We start from the raw sequence: 20,599 nt of genomic DNA, 5'->3' as shown, positions 1-20,599 counted from the left end.
ATTCTGCACCCTTTCTAGCTTAATCACATTCTTCCCATTGTGTAATGAACTGCACACAGCACTCCAAGCATGGCCTAACCAATGTTACGTACAACTGTAACAGGAAACCCCTTTATATTCAGTGTTTCAGCAGATGAAGGCAAGAATGTCATGCACCTTCCTTACCTCTCTGTGTTCCTGTTTTCAGGAAAATTTGTACCTAAAGATATTGCTGTTCAATAACCATTCACTGTGTTTGTTCTGGGCTGAATTAACATCCTAAAATACATACCTCATATTTGACTGAGTTAACTTCCTTCTGCCATTCCCCTGTCCACTTTCCCAGTTGATTATACAAACTGTTGCAATCTTAGACAGTCTTCTTGAATGTTCACTATTCCACCATTTTTGCTGTCCTTTGTAAACTTACCAACCATGCAAACTACATTCTCATCCAAATCAATACATGACATTCAATGGAGGACCTTCTATGAAGCTAATTTTATATTCAAATTGCTAATTTACAAAGCTTTCATGTGTTCCATCCTTTCAGACCAACCTCCATGTGGAATCTTGTCAAATGGTCTTGCTAATGCCCATGAAGGCAACATCTTACCCTTGTCCATCCTCTTGGTAACCTCATTAAAAAAAAATTCAATTGAATTTGCAGGACATGATTTCCCATGCACAAAGCCATGTTATCTTTAATTAGCCCTTGCTTTTCCAAATGCAAATAAATCCTGCCCCTCTGCATCCCTTCCAATAACTTCCATACCCCTGACATAATGTTCACCAACCTGTAGTTGCCTGGTTTAACCCTGTTCTCTTCTTAAATAATGGCACAAAGGCCCGAGAGATTTATCCACTTTTACGCATTTCAAAGCCTCCTCTTTTGCAATGCTGATGTACACCATGAAGTCACTTTTTCTCCCTTGAACTCACCAGCTTCCTGTTGTTGTAGATCACCACACTGATTTTTCAGTCGGCTTGCTCTTTCTCCAACTCCCCTTTTGCTCCTAATATATTTATAGAATATATATGACAGAGAAGCGTCATTAATTCGCATGTTCTGGACTTGTCCTAGTCTTGAAAAATACTGGAGAGGTTTTCTGCACTTTGTCGAAACTTTTTAACATAGACTTGGTACCAAATCCTTTGGTGGCCCACTTTGGTACAATGGGAGGGAATAATTCTTCTTTATCCCTGGTTCAGAGTCGTGCTATCTTTTTTGCCTCTCTTTTGGCGAGGCATGTAATTTTACTTAAATGGAAGGATGCTGTCCCACCTACTCATGATCAGTGGTTGTGTGACATCATGTCTTGTTTGAATATGGAAAATATTCGTTCTTCATTTAATAATTCAGATATAAGATTTCAGACGTTATGGGGGTCATTTATGACTCACCTTCTTATTTTATAATTTCATTTCAATGTAATTGAATTGCCTGACGTGTATTTTCCATGTTCTTTTACACCTTTTCTTCCCCTCTCCCTTTGATTTTCTTTTAATGTTAATTATATATAGCATTAAGGAGGGGTACTGAGGTTTTTTCTTTTTGTTTTGCCTCTCCTTTTTTGTTATTTTCCTTTTTTTCCCCATTTTTATTCCCTTTTATTTCTATTATTATTTTTCTTTTTAAATATTATTTGGACTATGCATGTTTTACAATTTACATTTGCTTTTGATACTCATTGTTTTATTAATTATGTGTAACTATATAATTTTATTGTATTGTTTTTGTATTATAAGCTCCTTATTAAAATTAATAAAAGTATTTTTAAAATAAAGAATAGTTTTAGGAACATCTAATCTGTCAAGTCCCCTTAGGGATTTTATATGTTGAAGTAAAATGTTCAAAACATTTTCTAATCTAATTAATCAGCACTAAAGCATCACTTGAGATAACTCGTTGTACATTTTTAACAATGCATTTTATACAATTTGCTTTTTCTTGCCTCATAAATGATCTTGTAGAGGCATCAGCCACATGTGTCAGTTGCACTCAGAAGGATGCTCTAATTTGTATCCTTATTCATTTTTTCAATAGGGTGAGTATAGCAATGGAAGCAAATTCAACACCTACCTAAAAGGTCAATAACTACTCAAAATGACATACAGCTGTCAATCTAAATATGCATTTATTGATAATTGGTTTTGGTTTGCAATTTAAAAATCCAATGGGCGATTTAAATTGTCAACATCTAAACGACCACTTCTTAAACACTCTCCAGGGTTTAGTCTCAATGAAAAGGAAAAGTGGGATGAAATGTTCGAGAGGCAGCTAGTTTTGCATCAATGCCCACCACAATCTTTTAAACCATAACAATGTAAATATTTGATTAGAAGAGATTTTTTATATAACTAAGTAATCATTTAAGACTTCTCATGAATAGCACATAAAGGAGTTGCTGTTGATTCCTTGCTCTCTGTCAAAGCTCTAGGCTGGTGGATAAATACACTGAATTTCACACCTTGATTGTCTGCAGCTCTAACAAATCCACTGTTTGCTGTCATTGTGATTGCCTTTAGGGCATCTCCAGTACCAAAAATTGTAATAGAGCGACTGTTAATTTTTGCACTGGATTCCAGTTTGATGGCTCGGCCAGAAGGCTGGTCTGGTACAATGGTGATTCCCTGTAGCAACTTCTGTGCCCGAGCCTTTTCTCCAGGGCCTCCTAATGTTTCCAAAATTGCTTGAAAATCTTTTACTGCTGACTCACAGGCAAATAATTCTTTGTCCTTCATGAAGGCTTGTAGTTTGGGTAAGACACTCTCTTCCCTTTCCTGAGCAGCTTGTTCAGTCAGCACTTTTTCCTTAAAAATGAAATAACAGCCTCCATGACTTACTGCTGAAACAAAAGTGATCAAGGTGGTTATATCTAAATTGACACGATTGCAGAAATCCACTTTAACTTCAGTAGGAAAAGCTACACTGGCAACAATTGTAGAGCGATCCACTATTGTCACCTGCAAAGGCTCCTCCAGATCTTCAGCCGAATCACTTGAGTTATCATTTTCTTCCATGAAATCAATCATTGAATTCACTGCAACTATATCTCCTCGTACAGACAGGCCCATTTCCTTCAGTTTCTCAGCCATAGGGCTAGATATGCCATTATAAAATGCAAATATAATATGTGGATTACTATACTGCACCAGCTGCTGTTTGCTTGCTTCCAAATAATCTTCTGCTTGCTCAACAATACTTTTGTCACCATACTGGCCCCTCCCCACCCAGATACTATGCAGTGCTTCAGCTTTCCGGCCAATAGCTTTGACCCAGGTAAGCCCGCCGTTAGCGACAACATCCACCACCAGGGACTGCTTTACACCAGAGTGCTCCTGATAGTTAAATACATGCAAAAGGCTGACCACATCCTCCAGGCTTTCAGCCGATTCGATGACTGCCTTCAGATGAGTGAGGTTTGTGCTCTGAAGATGTGACTCCTTCACAGAAACTTTACCCATTTCTACTTTCTGCAAGAACTTCAACTCGGCCTTCAGCTTGCAGCAGAGCTTGGGACCGCCTTGTACCCCACCCACACGGGAATGAGATAGTGCCTCTGCCCTTTCCAGCAGCTCCCAAGCTTCAGCGATCCTCTCCGAGAGAATCTTCTGGAAGGACATAGCATCCCTAAAGAAAGAAAACACTTTTAGTTCAAAATTGGTACTGCAGGTTAGGGGAGGAAAACATCATCACCTTACTCAGGTGGGAAACAAGCAGAAACACAATAGCAAACAAGTAAGTTAAGAACTTAACATATCAGTCCCTTACAGATTAATACTTAATGTCACTATTCAAATGACTAAACAGTCCTTTTCCAACACCAAAACCAAGGAGCTGATTGTTGACTTCAAGAAGGGAAAAGCAACAGGTGTATATTTCAATGATCATTGGGGGATCAGAGATGAAGAGGGTGAGCAAATTTAAGTTCTTGGGAGTCACTATCCCAGAGGATGATTCCTTGACTCAATGCACTAATGGCATCATAACAAAGCACGTCACCCACCTCTACTTCATCAGAAGATTGCAGTTTGGTATAACATCAGAAACCCTAGTAAATTTCTACAGATGAGTGACGGAAAGCATGCTGACTGGCTGCATCACAGGGGACACCAATACCGCTGAGCGCAAAGCCCTGAAAAAAATAGCCCAGAACATCACAGGCAAACCCCCACCCCACCCACAACATCGAGAAGATCTACACTGTAAAGGTTAAAACCTTGTGTTTTTTAATTCTTAGTTAATTTTGTGCCTGTCTCTTTAAGAGAACTATCGTTTGTCGTATTATCATAGTGACTATGACGTAATATGTCATAATATGCACCCAGTTTTTAACGGCTTGCTCATTATTCTACAAGATGTGAAGGAAGTGTGAGCACAAGAAATCTTTCTTTCAATTTTGTACCTCTTTAAATACCATTGTGCATCTCTTTAAAAAGCTTTTTATATCATCTTCATATACAATTTATATCTCTATTATACAGTAAATGCTTTGTTATTCATCATTATGAAAGATAATGTGAAGTTTGCAAAATGTTTCCCATTTTATCAATGAATTAAAACTACATAAAGTAACAGCCATAAAGTTTGATTTGTTGGATCAAAGAGATCTAAATTTGGGATATCGCATCTCATGCTTTGGAAGATGATACTTTGAAATTAGGATATTAAAATAACGAAAGTGTCGTCTATATTTTGATTCAAAGAAAAATTTAATTGTGAACTTTGTTTGGAAGAAAAGTTCATAAAATTTGTCTAAAAGAATTAACAACTTGATTAAAAGACATCCACGCTGTAATAATAGAATATTCCAGAAGTCTGTGAGAGCCTGCCTGTGAATTGCACAGTTTGAAATTGAGCCAAAAGGTTGGCCAGAAGCCTGTGACCTTGAAAAAGATAAGGCAGAGCTCTGGTAGCAGAATTGTCAGGAAACCCAGAAGGTGTTATTGTAAACATGAGATAAGAAAGTTTGTGTGCAGAACCACAGAGACAAATTCAACCAGCAGCAATTCTCTTAAAGTGACCAAGTAAGATATAAATTTGTTTACAGTTCCCAGGAATCAGGGGAAGCCAGGGCAGAAGCCAGGTTGCAGTGTAAAGAACCCAGGATGGATAAGAAGTCTCGTCAGGCTAAAGACCTCGAGCAAACAGTTCTTCTCAAAGAACTACTTGATCGTGAATTGAGCCAGCAAGGCAGACCGACAATGCTTGGCAGAAGGTTGGAGCCAGCAGCGAAAGAAACAGCTTCAACTACCAAGCAAGAAGAGGACTCTGTCAAGGCACTGCAGGCCTCATTAACTGGCTTAAAGGTTAGTGGCACTGTAACAGATGAATGTGTGACAGATTATATTATTTTTATATTGTTTTAAAGGAGATAAATTGTGGCAGGTTTTTTTTTAAAGGTGTCCGACACATACAAACACTTCAATGCAGATTTCATTTAAAATGCCAGAGCTCTGCTCAAGCCAGACAGTCCAGGCTCCGGGTGCCTTTGCAAAAACTTTAAAGGATGTCTATAAGGACTTCACAAGTGGGTGTTAATTGGACATGCTGTGGAGTAATGGATTATTGTTTTGCAAATAACAGATGAACAAACTCAGAAGATTTGGTCCAGAGCCACAGTCTGTCTGAATGCAGTTGTCTTTTCTACAAGGGTCATGTTGCTTATGTTGTTTTCTCTGTGTGAGAGAGAGAGAGAGAGAGAAAGAGAGAGAGAGAGAGAGAGAGAGAAAGTTCTACAGAAGCAGCTGGGACTGGAACATGACAAGCTGGCAAGCTTGTGGAAACACTCCATTTTGAAGACAGGTTGAAAGTTCTTAGTTCAGCCTGGTCAAAGCCCTTGTGGTCCATACAAGAAGAGATAGCTGGCTGCATAATGTTTCACTTGAAATAAGGGGAACAGAAAGGAACTCTGTGGTGACCTGAAAGAAAGAGGTTATCATATGAAAAACCCTGATGGGGCAAGTTTCTTCAGCAAGACACTAAAGTGGCAGATCCAAAGGAATCAGTTGTGGGTGTTCATAGAGCAACAAATCTCTCTGAAAACCGACAAGAACCTTCCTGAGCAGTAACCATTTACCTTTCAAGCACCAAAGCCTGGTGAAATTCATAAATGTTAAATTCTGTGCACAGTTTAAGAATTTCCTGCAACCAGTGAACTTGGAGAAGTGAGAAGTGAGATTGGACTGTGAATTAAAGAACTTTTATGAACTTACACACACATTACATAATGCGCACTTAGAATTAGAAGGAGGTTAAGTTAATAGTAACAAGTTAAAGTTTGATCCTGTTTTCATGTTTAAAGATAATTAAAAGCAACTTTTGTTTAAGTCTTGGTGAATTTCTATTGCTGCTGAGTTTTGGGATCCTCTGGACCCGTAACAAATGTATGTTGCAAAGTCCCATTGATGCTGTACCAAGTGAAATGCAAAGAGACTCAATCAGTGGTATCTGAAAGTTCAGATGTGAATCTGATGATACTATTTCCAAGGTTAAGAGCACAGGAAGATCTGCAAAGTCTTCAAAGGCATCTAGAGCAAGTACAGCTTTGTGTGCTTCAAGCTATGCATGCTAAGGCACAAGCAGATTTGGCTACTGACTGTGCCCAACAACAGTGGTTGCAGAAAAGATATGTTTTGGAGGGTATGGAGGTTAAAATTAGGAATCAGCAACTGAGGCAAGAAGCTGAAATGAAGAATCAGCAATTGGAGCAAGGAGAGCAACTTAAAAGGTTACAAATGGTTAGAGAAGAACAAAATAGATTATTGAATAGGGAAAAGACTAGTCCTTGGGGAACAACGTGCTATGAATATGGCCAAAGTGAAAGCATTAGCTCAGGCTTCTGCAAAATTTGTCATTCAAAGTGACATAACTAAAGGGCCAGTACCTATCATTCCAGCAGAGCAATGGGTACCGCAGCCACAAGAAACAAATATACTTGAGCAAGGAGCCATGGGTGTCGCTACTAGTGCTCAAATAACAATGACCAATTCTATGTAAAGAGCTAGCAACATTCAATCTCTCCAGGGAACACAATACATGGATCTTTCCAAAAGGAGGGTAATTCAAAAAGTTCAACCATGCGAGTTGATCATATTCAACCACTGATGTCTCTTCATGTTGCTGGAGAACCAGCTACAAGTCAAGGATCTCCACCAATGCCATCATTTACAACCCAAGGGTTCCCATACTGCCATCACTTACAAGATAAGTCCTACACCTGTTGACACAAATTCAAGATCCATTTTCTCCATTCACCTCAAGACAACCAGTCGCAAGTCATGGTGGACAAGACAATATATCACTTATAGCAAAACAAAACAAAATCTCTGCTATGCTAGCGCAGCAACAAGGTTTATATGGTTTACCCAAGAAGGAAATTCCAGTTTTTAATGGAGATCCATTTCAAAATCTGGCATTCATGAAATCTTTTGAACATATCATTGAAAGTAATACTAAAATCACTAAAGATTGTCTTTATTACTTGGAACAGTACAGTGGATGACAGCCGACGGAGTTAGTCAAATTGCATCATTATTTTGACAATGAACATAAAATCGCAAGGGCCCACATAGACAAGATTCTTTCTTGGTCAACAATAAAAGCATATGCACTCTTTCTGAGAGGATGTTGTAACGCAATGGGAATTAGTGTATATTTGCAAGAGCTGAATTTATTGCTAATTTGTTAATTATTATAAACAAATTGTCTTATAAGATGAAGGATTTATGGAGAATCAAAGTTGCAGAGCTTAAGATTCTTCTCGGAAGGGACACCACTTTTGAGGATGTTGTAGAATTTTTGGAATACCATGTGCATGTTAAAACTGTACCAGTTTCAGAAATGTTAAGGATACTTCAATAGTTCCTAAAGATGTAAATAAGTCTAAGTCATTGTCTCAACAGAAACCAAAAGGAAGTACTGCTGTGTCAGATACAAGCACAGGAAAGAACAAGGGAACAAAGGAGAAGGAATTTTAGAATGTTCAGGAAAACTGTTTGTATTGCAAAGATAAGCATGCTTTAGAAAGATTGGGGAAAAAGTCGCATCACAAGGAATTAATCTTTTTAAACAATGGAATATGTTTTGTTTGCTTGTGTAAAGGACACATCAGCAAAACTTGTAATAAGTGACTCAGTTGTGATATATGCAGTTTAAAACATTCCAAGTTACTGTATACTCAACCAAATTAAGTTGAGAAGGAAGACAAACAATCTGAATCCAAGACTAAAGACACAGTCAGAAAGAATGGTTCAGCTTCGGTTCAGACAAACAATCTTACTGGGCCCGGAGACAAAGCCCTCTCAATAGTTCCTGTGCGGAACTATTGACCCAGGAAATACTGCATGATTTTGTACTGTTGAATCGATGAATAAAATTAATCTTCATGGAAAAAGATCACGTATCTTATTAAAGAAAATGAACAATGGGAGGAACATTAAAACTAATATAGTTTCAGGTTTACAGATTGCTGGATTGAATAGCAATGAATTTTGCGATCTTCCAAGCATATATACTCAGAAGAATATGCCTGTGAATAAGGAGAATATTCCATATTAGGATATCAGCCAGTGGACTCATCTAAAAGATATTTGCTTACCTAAGACTGATGCCAAGATTGAGAGGTTAATTGGATTAGATGTACCAAAAGCTCTTGAACATCTAGAAGTAATAGAGTCAAAATGACGGACTTCATACTGTGAGAATGTTGCTTGGAGGGACAATTAACGGACCATTAGGAGAAGTTGAGCATGAATGTCCACAGAATTTCAGTTGTGAAACTCAATGTTCTGTTGGAACAACAGTTTAAAATTGATTTTCTTGAATGTCTCATATATTCAAGAACCTTCAAAGGAGGATAAACAGTTTCTGGATTTAGTTTCAAATTCTGTTAAACATGTTGATGCTCATTACTGTATAGCATTATCTTTAAGAAAAATTTGAATGCCAGTTAATAAAATAATTGCAGAACAGTGCATGCTGTATTTAAAGAGAAAATTCAAGAGAAGTTCTTCCTTTCATTTGGAATATACAAATGTCATGTTGGACATGATAGCGATGGGTAACATAGAAAAGGTATCAGAAGATATCTTTGAACATAAAGATGGTAAAAAATGGTATTTAACTCATCATGGAGTTATACATCATAAAAGGAGAAACCACAAAGTATTTGATTGTGGAGCATCATTTCAAGGGGTTTCATTGAATTCTCAATTTCTACAAGGTCCAGACTTAACCAATACTTTAATAAGTGTTCTGATAAGATTTTGTAAAGAGCTTATTGTAATTGCTGCAGCTATTGATGAGATATTTCATCAAGTAAAAGTACCATCAGAAGATTGTGATTTTTTTACAATTGTTATGATATTATTATTGTAATGGAGATTACAATAAAGATATGACTGAATACAGGATGACAGTTCATCTATTTGGAGCAACTTCATCACCAAGTTATGCAAATTTGGCTCTCAGGAAATGTGCTGAAGATAATGAGAAACAATTTAGTTCTCAAGCTACAAACATCATCAGAAATAATTTCTATGTTGATGATTGTCTTACTTCAGTGGTTTCAGAAAAAGAAGCAATAGATCTTTATAAATAGTTATCTGTAATGAAGGACGTTTCTTCCTTACGAGATGGATTAGCAACAGTCGAAATGTGTTGGCTGTTATTCCTGAGGCAGAAAGAGCAAAGGAAATAAAACATCTTAATTTAGATCATGATGTTCTACCTGTCGACAAAATTCTAGGGGTGGTAATGTAATGGTGTGTTCAATCTGATGTTTTCAAATTCAAGATTGTTTTGAAAGAATGGCCTTTAAGAAGAAAAGGTATTATTTCGATTGTAAGTTTAATGTATGATCCTTTGGCAATATGGCACCAGAAGTAGTAGTTTTATAGCCAGATGTGATCAGGCAAGGGAATTACATTCTGATAATGAATCTAATTTTATAGGAGCTCAACTTGAGTTACAAAAATAAATTCAGAATCAACATCAAATTCATGATTCGTTACTTCTGGAAGAAATTAATTGGATATTTAACCCACCACAGAATCACATCATGGAGATGTGTGGGAAAGAATAATTAGATGATTCAGAAAAATTCTTAATTCCATTTTGAAGAGTCAAATACTCAATGATGACAATCTTCAGACAGTTTTGTGCGAAAACGAAGCTATTTTAAATAGTCGTCCTATAACAAAAATATCTGTCAATTTAAATGACATTGAGACACACCAAATCATGTCCCACTTCTTAAATCTAAACCTTTAATGTCTCCAGGTCAATTAGAAAAAGAAGATATTTATACAAGATGCAGATGGAAACAAGTGCAATTTATTGCAGATTTATTCTGAAAAGATGGATTAAAGAATATCTTTCATTATTACAAGAACAACAAAAATGGTCTAAAGCTAAATGCAATTTTGTATGTGGAGATTTTGTAATCAGGAAAGAGATCTAGGTGCCGCAAGACTCGCACCACTAGCTGCTACCCCTCCACCATCAGACTCAACAACAAACTAGAGCAGTGACTTATTTAAGGATTAACTGTTGCACTTTATTGATTTTTTTTCCTTCTCTGTATTGCACAATGTGTTTAATTTCGTTATTGGTGCATTGAGTCCATGTTTTTTGCACACCAATAAATGATCATTCTACTTGCCCGTCTGCATGTACTCTGACAATAAATCTGAAATATTAGCATGAAGGAGTGCTCAGTGAAACGTTAAAGCCACAGGTCCTGGTCAACTTCTTGATCATCATAAGTAAGTTGGCCACCACGGTGATAATACTTCCAAAGTTCTTCAGTGACTTTAAGATCACTGGTGCATCCCATGCTCATTAAAGTCTTGCATGGTAGACAACACTTACACAGTTTCCGGACTTTCTGCGGTCCTCTGAGCAATCAATATCTCACTGAATCTTCATGCAACTTCATAAACACGTCGTTAGAGAGGTTTAGAAAGTATTTCGATGCCTTAAAACTCGCCCACCAACTCCATGACCTCCTCAGTGTTCCTGAGAACCTGCTCCCTCCAGCTGGCCCCGCCGTCCATGCATCCTCCCTCCGTCCACTGCTGCACGGCCCGGATCCCCACCGAACCTCTTCCCCCCACGCCACCCCCCATCCCCTTTCCCACCTCTTTCCCTTGGTTCCTCCGTTATCTGACAATACAGGCTCAAAAGGCTGCGAATTCCTCATCCTCCGTACGGCCTTGATGCCGTGAAAGGGTCAGGATTCCGCCACGTCCCATCCGCAACCGGGCGCCATGTTGGTGAGGGCGACGAGCATGCGTAGTGCCGGCCGTCTGTCGCACGGGGAGGAGGTGGACCAGGAGCAGGACCAGGCGGCGTAACTCAGAGGAGAGACTGGCCGGTGGGAGAAGGCCAGGGAAGCAGATAGTAGTAACACACACACACACATGCTGGAGGAACTCAGCCGGTCTCGCAGCGTCCATAGGAGGTAAAGATATATTACCGATGGTTCCTTTCATACCCCGCTCCTTAGAAAGGAGCAGCGTGTCCGTGAATGGATTTTAGATGAGCAGGGGGTTGCAGAAGCCCAGACCGACCCTCTCAACATCTCCTCCTGGATCTCGCGGCATGGTGAGGTCCAAGGCGGCTGGGGAACGTTCTTTTGCAGTGAATGGCCAGACCAAGTGTCCTGGGTAAACTTCTACCTCTCACTTTGTTCGTTTTAGATTGGTCACAGTGTTTGAGCTACTGAAAGAAAATAGACACACACGCTGAGAGCACTTCAGTTTATACAAATCTTTATTACAAATTCTAAAGCTGATATCAAACTACAATATGCAAGCCCTTCCCAATTATACTTATTAACGCCTGGACTGGTCCCAACTGCCGAGGCGAGGCAACGACCGCACACTTGTAGTAGGTTGTCGGGGCGCCGGTAGCAGCTTCTCCACCTCCCCCGACCGGGACATTGGCTGGACTCTGGAAGTTCTTCTTGCTGAGAGATGTTGCCACCTCTCGGAGAGTCTCCCACTTCAGCAGCGGGACCATGGCTTATATTACCCAAAAACTGCTTACCCAAGCACCTATTCCCAGCACAGTAAGAAAGATAAGCGAGCAAGCTAGAATACCAAACCTTCTATCGAATAACATAATTTTCAGCTTATCACTCTGAGTACAATAGTTTATTTTGCGTCAAGGTTAGGTCTCTGACAATCTGTGACCAAAACAAGCAGGAAGGTTAAATGTTCTTGGAACACAGATGTCCTTTTAAGTCAGATAACTGCATCTCTGGCCCCTCGGTGGAATTTAGCTTTTGTCTGCTGATTCTTAAAAACAATCAGGTTCTCAGCCTTGCAGAAGCAAAGGCTACAAAAATTAAAAAAAAACATGGTTTAAATCTTCCATTATACCAAGCTTCAATTATTGGGGACATTTATTGTCAGAAATAAAACTTCTCACACATGAGTCTCTTTAAAACTGATGACACGACAAGCTTTATTTACAAGTCTGCAGAGTTGGACTCAACTGGTTTCTCACCAGTTAAGCCCCGATACATACAGTGCATTGATTTTTATACCCTTATTGTTTGCCCTTCCCCTTCTTATTAATACTGTTTTAATTGGTTAGTATTACAAAAGCATTCTAAGTATAACTGCATTTTTAATTATCACGTTCGTTACGTACGCTGTGAACTCTACATACACTAAATTCTGTTTCTCACCCTTCTTATCAATCCTTTGTCTCCTGCATGTCTCTCACTATGACCATGAAAAGATAGGTTTAAAAAAACATATTCAGCAGATCCTTTTGTCCTTTACTGCTAGTAAACTCCCTGTCCGTTCTGGCTTCCCTGTTTATGATTAATCATCACATTTTAACTTAAGTCTTTTTAACCTAAATTCTCTATATAACAATCCACCCCTTTCTCTCTTTAAAATGTGTTGAATATATGTATAGATATGAATGGGGATTTTAACCTAGGGAAGAGAAACGTTTTATGATACATTAATCTCACGCTGAAATAAAAGTCTTACAGGGTCTCCCATTCCCCCTGGTTGCATAGCTTGTCGGACCATGGAAATCACCAGGCTGCGTAGACAGGGAATAATACAGGGCAAAATAAGTAGGAGGAATAAAATACCTCCGATGACCCACAAGAAGGTACGCCACCAGGTTCCTCCAAACCATTTGTCCATCCAATTTAATTGTGGGAAAGGATGCCAGGTTTGAACCGGTACATGGGACAATGTACGAATATTATCAGCCCCACCAAGGCCATTGCTCTGACATCCGTGGACCTCCGCAGACCCAACAATTGGTTACATTAAAAGTTCCTGCAATTTTAGTTGCCAGATCTACAAAAAGGTTATCTCCCCCAACTGCATTACCGAAACTTACATGGTTATTTGGATGGACTTGAACTAAGTCCGGCTGTCTTAAAGGGACAGGCATTTTCGAGTGTGGAGTGTAACTTTTCATTGGAACAGTACGCTGGTGTATGCAAAACCAGAGTCCATCAGGGCATGGTGGGCTTGAGTCACCCTTCCAACCGTTAAGAGGGAAAGGAGTGGTATTAGGAATCTGTATATAATGACCCATATTATTTCCTTCTTTTTCCACACAAGGGGTATATGGATGTTGGGTGGTATTTTCTGCCCAGCATTTCTCAGGAACTGAGGTATGGGAAATGAAATTACCTTCCTTTCTTCCCCAAATGTGGTCCTGAAACAGGACCACTGTGTCTCTGCATTTCTTACATTTCACACCTGATAAAGACATAGGCAAACTAAGAAAAATCAAAGAACATAACAATAACATTGTGAATTAAGTCTTTTTGCGAAATCGTAAGGTAAGAGGTTTTTCTCCAGGAACACAAGTCCAATCTGAGTTCGTATCAGGGTCCTGAGGCGCCTCTACAGGTCCCTTAAATCTGGATGCGTGTGTCCACCCCTTCTCTCTTGTTCGTGCTGCAGCTTCTGTAGTTAAGAGAACTTGGTATGGACCTTCCCACTGGGGCTGGAGTTTTTCAGTCTTCCAGGTCTTGATGAGAATCCAGTCTCCTGGTTCCACTTTGTGTAAAGAAAAGTCTAGAGGCGGTGTTTGTGCCAATAGTCCTCTCTTTCGTAAATCTGCAAGAGAGCGTGACAGTGCCTGTAAATAGTTCCTAACAAATATATCCCCTTCCCCCAAGGTGGGACACCCCTCAACTGTACTCCAGAAGGGAAGCCCAAACATCATTTCATAAGGGGACAGCCCTATATCTTTTCGTGGGGCAGTACGAATTCTCAATAAAGCCAGGGGTAGACACTTTATCCAAGGCATTTTAGTTTCCACCATTAACTTTGTCAATTGCATTTTTAGTGTTCCATTCATACGTTCAACCTTCCCTGAGCTTTGTGGATGCCAAGGGGTATGTAATTTCCAAGAGACCTGTAATGCATTACAAATCAATTGCTGGATTTTTGAAGAAAAATGTGGACCCCTGTCTGAGTCTATAGAATCCATTATACCATATCTGGGGATTATCTGCTCTAGGAGGAGGCGAGCTACTGTAGAGGCTGTAGTATTTATTGTTGGGAAGGCTTCCACCCATCGGGTAAAGTGATCTATTATCACCAATAGATATTTCCATCTTTGGACTTGAGGTAACTCTGTGAAGTCGATCTGGATACGTTGAAAAGGGCGTATGGCTAATGGTTGACCTCCCATGGTCCCTGTCCTCATTACCTTCTTATTAATTTTTGTGCATAGGTAACAATTCTGCACCTCCTGTTGGGCCAAGTTGTAGATTCCCTTACACACATATTCTCGAAGCACTGTGTCACATAAGGCTTGGGTGCCCCAGTGGCTCTGATGATGCAGGTGTTTTAAGATATTGCGAGTTATTTCTTTATTTAGAACCATTCTTCCATCTGGTGTCTTCCATGTTCCATCAGGCAACTGGCTTGCGCCCAGCTGATCCATGTCCTTTTCTTCCTTAGCAGTGAAAATGGGAGCTTTCTTTATGCCTTGCCTTATTGGGATTAAGGTCAGCAAACGGACTTCTTGTTGCATGGCTGCTCTTTTGGCTTCTTCATCAGCCAGTCTGTTTCCAATTGCTGTCGGGTTATCTCTCCTCTGATGGCTTGGTATGTAGACCACTGCTATTTCCTGGGGTAATGTCAAGGCTTCTAAAGTAAGAGTAATCATCTGTTCGTGTGCCAATTCCTTTCCTCTTGATGTAATTAGACCACGCTCCTTCCAGATCTTACCAAAGGTATGCACTACCCCGTATGCGTATTTGGAATCTGTGTAAATCGTTCCAATTTTCTTTACCAGTATTCTGAGGGCTCTCTGCAAGGCATATAGTTCACAGGATTGTGCTGACCAGCTTCCGGGTAGTCTCGTGGATTCTACTACTTTCCAAGTATTTCCTTCTATTATAGCATACCCATTTCTTCTCATTCCGTCAACACATCTGGCGGAGCCGTCAATATAGAATTCATATCCTTCTCCCAGCGGAGTATCGCAAAGGTCTTCTCGGGTCTTGGTCTGAAGATCTGTCAACTCGACACAGTCGTGCTCCACCTCTCTCTCTGTTTCACTGCCGTATAAAAACTGAGCTGGGTTGCAGCTATTAATCTTTGCAAACTGTAAATCTTCTCCAACCATTAAAATGGTTTCATACTTTAATATGCGAGAATCAGTCAGCCATCGATGGGCAGTTTGTGTTAATAAAACACTCACAGAATGGGAGGTGTACACAGTCATCTTTCCTCCAAAAGTAAGTTTACGTGCTTCCTCTACCAACAGAGCAGCAGCCGCTACTCCCTGGATACACGTCGGCCATCCGCGAGACACTGGGTCCATCATTTTGGAAAGGAAAGCCACTGGGTGTCGCTGACCGCCTTTTTCCTGTGTTAAAACTCCCACAGCTGTTCCTTGGTTATGAGTGACAAATAGCTGGAAGGGCTGTTTTAAAGAGGGCAGAGTGAGTACTTGGGCTCGTGTCAGGCGAACCTTCAAGTCCTCGAACCATCCCTCCTCCTCCTGGGTCCATTTCAATGGATATTCATTTTCATTTGTCAGTTTTTCATACATAAACTTCACCAAAGCTGAGTAGTCCTCTATCCATAACCTACAGTAACCTAAGAGTCCCAGGAATTGTCTTATTTCCTTCTTATTACGGGGTAAAGGCATTCTAGTGATTCCCGCAATCCGTTCAGGGGTAATCCGTTTCTGTCCTTTACTTATCTGGTGTCCCAGATATATCACAGTTCTCTCAACAAACTGTAACTTGTTCCTGGACACCCGTAGACCCTTTTTCCCCAGATAATTCAAGAGTCTAATGGTATCTCCCCTCATTTCTTGTTCCTTGGGTCCTGATAATAGTAAATCGTCCACATACTGCATTAGTTGGGAATCATCAGATTGTGGATAGTCCACCAGGATTTGTTCTAGCATTTGTCCAAACAGGTTTGGAGATTCAGTGAACCCTTGGGGCAATACAGTCCACCGAAACTGTCTCCGTCTACCTGTCCATGGATTTTCCCATTCAAACGCAAACATATCTCTACTTTCCTCTTCTAATGGACACGTCCAGAAGGCATCCTTCAAGTCGATAACACTAAACCACTCATGGTCTGGGGGAATCCGACTCATAATAGTATAGGGATTAGGCACCACTGGGTGGCGGGTCTGAACAATAGCATTCAAACTTCTTAGATCCTGAACTAGGCGATAGGATCCATCTGACTTTTTCACTGGGAGTATAGGGGTGTTATAAGGTGACATGCATTCTTCTAATAGTCCGTCTCGTATTAAAGTCTCAATTACCGGCTGTAGCCCTTTTCTCCCTTCCAAAGAAATAGGATACTGACGTTTCCTTACCGGCTGATGACCTGGTATTAATGTGACATGTAAAGGTGGGATGTCCAGACCTCCTCGATTTCCCTCCTTATACCAGACTCTCTCGTCAATCTGCCGTTCATCCTCTTCCTTTAAAGCGCAGAGGTGGACTCGCACTTCTCGGTCCACAGGGAGAGCACCCAAACCTAGGAGAGCCTGTAAGTCCCTTCCTAGGAGGTTAAATCCAGCCGACGGTAATAACAAGAGGTCTTGTACCCCTTCTCTTTCTTCCAGTTTCACTGTTACTTGGGGAATTATTGATACCATTCTGGGAGCCCCTTCTATCCCAGAAATTGTCAAATTACTTTTTACAGGCTCAGTTCCGATTGGCACAGTTATTACACTACTTCGTTCCGCTCCTGTGTCCACCATAAACACCACCTCTTCTCCCTTGGGACCAATTTTTAGTTTTACCAGGGGTTCCCTCTTATATTTGGTCCCTAACATTTGGAACCCCTGACACCCCTAATCTTCTTCCATAAGTTCGAGGGCACGCAATTCCCTCTTGTATCGGGGGCATTCCCTCTTAAAGTGTCCTTCCTCATTGCAGTAATAGCACTTAACGAACCTCCGGGATCTTCCCTCTCTTGGATATCTTGGATTGTTTAGAGGAAGGTTTTGTTTTCTTTCCCCTCTGGATTCAGCATTCATCTGTCGGATAGTCTGTACCATAACCTTTGTCGCCCTCTTTTGATCTTCTTCTTCTCTCTGCACATATACTTTTTGTGCCTTTTTTTAACAGGTCACTTAGGGGTTTTTCGCTCCAGTCCTCTTCCTTTTCTAGTTTCTTTCTAATATCTTGCCATGATTTGGAAACAAATTCAATTCGAATAAGCTGTTCACCCATTGGTGTACTAGGGTCCACGCCAGCATACTGTTGGACATTCTTTCTCATCCTCTCCAAAAAATCAGTAGGGGACTCGTCTTTCCCCTGGTGGTTCCCAAATGCCTTGGTAAAATTGTGACCCTTTGGCACAGCCTCCCGTATCCCTTTAATTGTCCACTCTCTATATTGTCTCATACTTGCCAATCCCTCGGGTGTTCGTTTGTCCCACCTGGGTTCATTTAAGGGATATTTTTGTTCATGGGGTCTAGGGTCCCCAGGTTGTTCATATTCCCACATGAGGAGGGCAGCCCGTCGAATCATCTGCCTCTCCTGGGGTGAGAATAATGTTCCCATTATTGCCTGCATCTCTTCCCACGTATATGTGTTTGGTCCCAGGAATTGGTCGAGCTGTTCAGCCAGTCCTATAGGATCTTCCAATAACTTTTTCATTTCTTTCTTAAATCCCCGCACCTCTGTACTAGTTAGGGGAACATTCACATATCCCGTTCCCCCTCCCGGTCCTCCCATAGGAACTTCTCTCAGGGGATTTAGGTTTATTGAAAACTTTGATGGTCCTGGACCAGTCTGGGATCTTGTCCAGGGTCGGTTTACCGGTGGAAGTTTAGGGTCCGACTCCCTTAATTCATCCTTTTTTTCCCGGCCCCCTTCGGGGCAATCAGATTCATCACCTTTCCCCTCCGGTAGTAAGCTTTCCTCGGGCGCAGTAGGCACCGGGGCAATATAAGGAGGGGGAAGATTGTCCAGAGGTTCCCATTTCTTTTCTCCCGCTACCCTCAATTTAAAACATTCTGTTAAGGATCCTGGCCAGGGAACCCAACAAAATGCATATGCTGACTCTTCTTGATTCACCTTTGGTCTCGAATTTACATATATGTTTAATGCTTGTCTAACCCAATCCTCATCAGATCCAAATTTCGGCCACCAGACCGAGGAACCTTTAATAGGTTGTTTTGACCAAAGGAGACAATATTGGACCATCTTTTTCTTGTTTTTGTCCCGATATCTTTTACTATCCCAATTTTCAAACATTCTCCCCAAAGGGCTGTCAAGGGGTACTCCCAGGAATTGTCCTGAATTTTCAGACGAGCCCTTAGATTTTGATCCTCCCATTTTCCCACCTAGATCTGTTTATCGTTGCTGAGGACCCTCTCGTTCTGGACCCTACTCCCTTCTTCTCAGACGCCTCGTCGGAGGTACTGTCCCTCCTTCGGTTACCGCTGAGGTTTTCCTGGGGTTGACCCCTCTCTTCTCGGAACTTCGTCGGAGGTGCTGTCCCTCCTTCGGTTACCGCCGAGATTTCCCTGGGGTCTATCCTAGAGTCCCGCGACAGGGTCCTCACGCTACGACAAAAGATCTATACCTAATCTATTACGATAGGTTTTTATCCAAACAGGTGTATCCCGTTACACCTGTTACCCAATCCCCACACCACAATCGTAAGTCGTCACTTACCGGTGTCTTCCCGGGGATTCAACCGTCACCCTTCTCCTCTCCGTCTTGTCGTGTCACCTTGTCCGGATACCACTCGCTCAAGCCGCCCGAAGCGACGAGCAAGGGACTAGGAGCCGCTGAACTCAGCGGGGTGCACCGCCTCCGATGTCCCTCTTCTCGCCTCCCCTCACGGCCGGAGTGTAGATCCCGGACGAGCCCCCATTTGTCAGAAATAAAACTTCTCACACATGAGTCTCTTTAAAACTGATGACACGACAAGCTTTATTTACAAGTCTGCAGAGTTGGACTCAACTGGTTTCTCACCAGTTAAGCCCCGATACATACAGTGCATTGATTTTTATACCCTTATTGTTTGCCCTTCCCCTTCTTATTAATACTGTTTTAATTGGTTAGTATTACAAAAGCATTCTAAGTATAACTGCATTTTTAATTATCACGTTCGTTACGTACGCTGTGAACTCTACATACACTAAATTCTGTTTCTCACCCTTCTTATCAATCCTTTGTCTCCTGCATGTCTCACACTATGACCATGAAAAGATAGGTTTAAAAAATCATATTCAGCAGATCCTTTTGTCCTTGACTGCTAGTAAACTCCCTGTCCGTTCTGGCTTCCCTGTTTATGATTAATCATCACATTTTAACTTAAGTCTTTTTAACCTAAATTCTCTATATAACATTTATATTTATTATGATGAGACATTTATTTCCATGTATTTCGAGTACCTGTCCAATCTCCCTATAAACATGGATCTCGCATGTTATCCCTTAGAAATTGAAAGTTTTTTTTTCTTTTCCAGAATCAGATATGTAACTGTAGATGACCGGGGCATTTTCTGAACGGTTTGGCGGGCCGAGCAGCCCTGATGTTGGAGAGGGGAGCTGGTTAAATCCCAGGTGTTAGTCCCCATTACATGAAACAGACGCTTATCTCCAACATTAGTCATTCAGCAAGATTCAATGCATGCCCAAACAGTCAGGGAAGAAAATCAGGCAAATGTTTAAAAAGAGAATAAATTTTAAGAATAGTCGGTGCTATCCGCTATGCAGGGTTGACAAAGGTGGTCGTTTCCTGCATGTTTTTATATGAATGCAGAAAATTGCAAAAAGTAGTAAATGGCTGAACATTGTCCTAAAGAATGGATAGAGAGAATTAGAAGGCGGGAAATTTATATTCATTGAATAAAACATCAACGCAGTGATGCTGCGTATTGTACGTAGGTTATGTGTCACAGTCAACATTGACTCAGTGATGTCCCACATCCAGCCTACGTAAATACCGTACTTCAGGTACTCAGACTAAACTTGCAGTGATATTTGGATATTTGGAGTTTTGGCCTTTCCTGTGTGAACGGCCACACTGGAACATAGGTGAGACAATTCCAAATGGGGAAAAAAAGTAAGTTGTATGTAAAAAATATAAAAGATGAGCTGGCCAATTGCATTCAGAACCA

General features: G+C 40.8%; 2 protein-coding genes across 4 annotated transcripts in view; one reads left to right on the top strand and one right to left on the bottom strand.

Moving 5' to 3' along the window:
* amph (amphiphysin) overlaps window positions 1–10,610 on the top strand; it is a 202,642-nt gene extending 192,032 nt beyond the window's left edge. Inside the window, exons 25-26 of the transcript XR_011352088.1 lie at window positions 5,034–5,292; window positions 10,265–10,610. The gene's annotated coding sequence lies outside the window, so the exon portion shown is untranslated. The remainder of the gene's footprint in view (window positions 1–5,033; window positions 5,293–10,264) is intronic.
* On the bottom strand, window positions 2,099–11,537 carry c2h7orf25 (chromosome 2 C7orf25 homolog). Of its 3 annotated transcripts, none has more exons than XM_069920639.1 (2): window positions 11,463–11,537; window positions 2,099–3,613 (listed from the first exon to the last, which is right to left on the bottom strand). In XM_069920639.1, exon 2 carries the CDS (start codon window positions 3,604–3,606, stop codon window positions 2,353–2,355), a length of 1,254 nt encoding a protein of 417 aa, XP_069776740.1. In that variant the 5' UTR covers window positions 3,607–3,613; window positions 11,463–11,537; the 3' UTR covers window positions 2,099–2,352. The 3 variants fall into 3 exon arrangements, with proteins under 3 accessions (XP_069776740.1, XP_069776739.1, XP_069776741.1); XM_069920638.1 differs by lacking the exon at window positions 11,463–11,537 and adding an exon at window positions 11,125–11,277; XM_069920640.1 differs by lacking the exon at window positions 11,463–11,537 and adding an exon at window positions 10,856–10,925.
* Window positions 11,538–20,599: the final 9,062 nt, after the last annotated feature.

Source organism: Narcine bancroftii, chromosome 2 (genome assembly GCF_036971445.1).
Source record: "Narcine bancroftii isolate sNarBan1 chromosome 2, sNarBan1.hap1, whole genome shotgun sequence".
Classification (NCBI taxonomy): Eukaryota; Metazoa; Chordata; class Chondrichthyes; order Torpediniformes; family Narcinidae; genus Narcine; species Narcine bancroftii.
This window is presented reverse-complemented; position numbering and strand designations above follow the sequence as displayed.

Excerpts from the sequence above, each read along its gene's own strand:
- c2h7orf25 (XM_069920638.1), bottom strand. The coding sequence starts at position 11,186 with ATGAGGAATTCGCAGCCTTTTGAGCCTGTATTGTCAGATAACGGAGGA. Across the intron at positions 3,614-11,124 it reads GGAGGAACCAAGGGAAAGAG|GGATGCTATGTCCTTCCAGA; the intron begins GTGGGAAAGGGG and ends TTCTTTCTTTAG.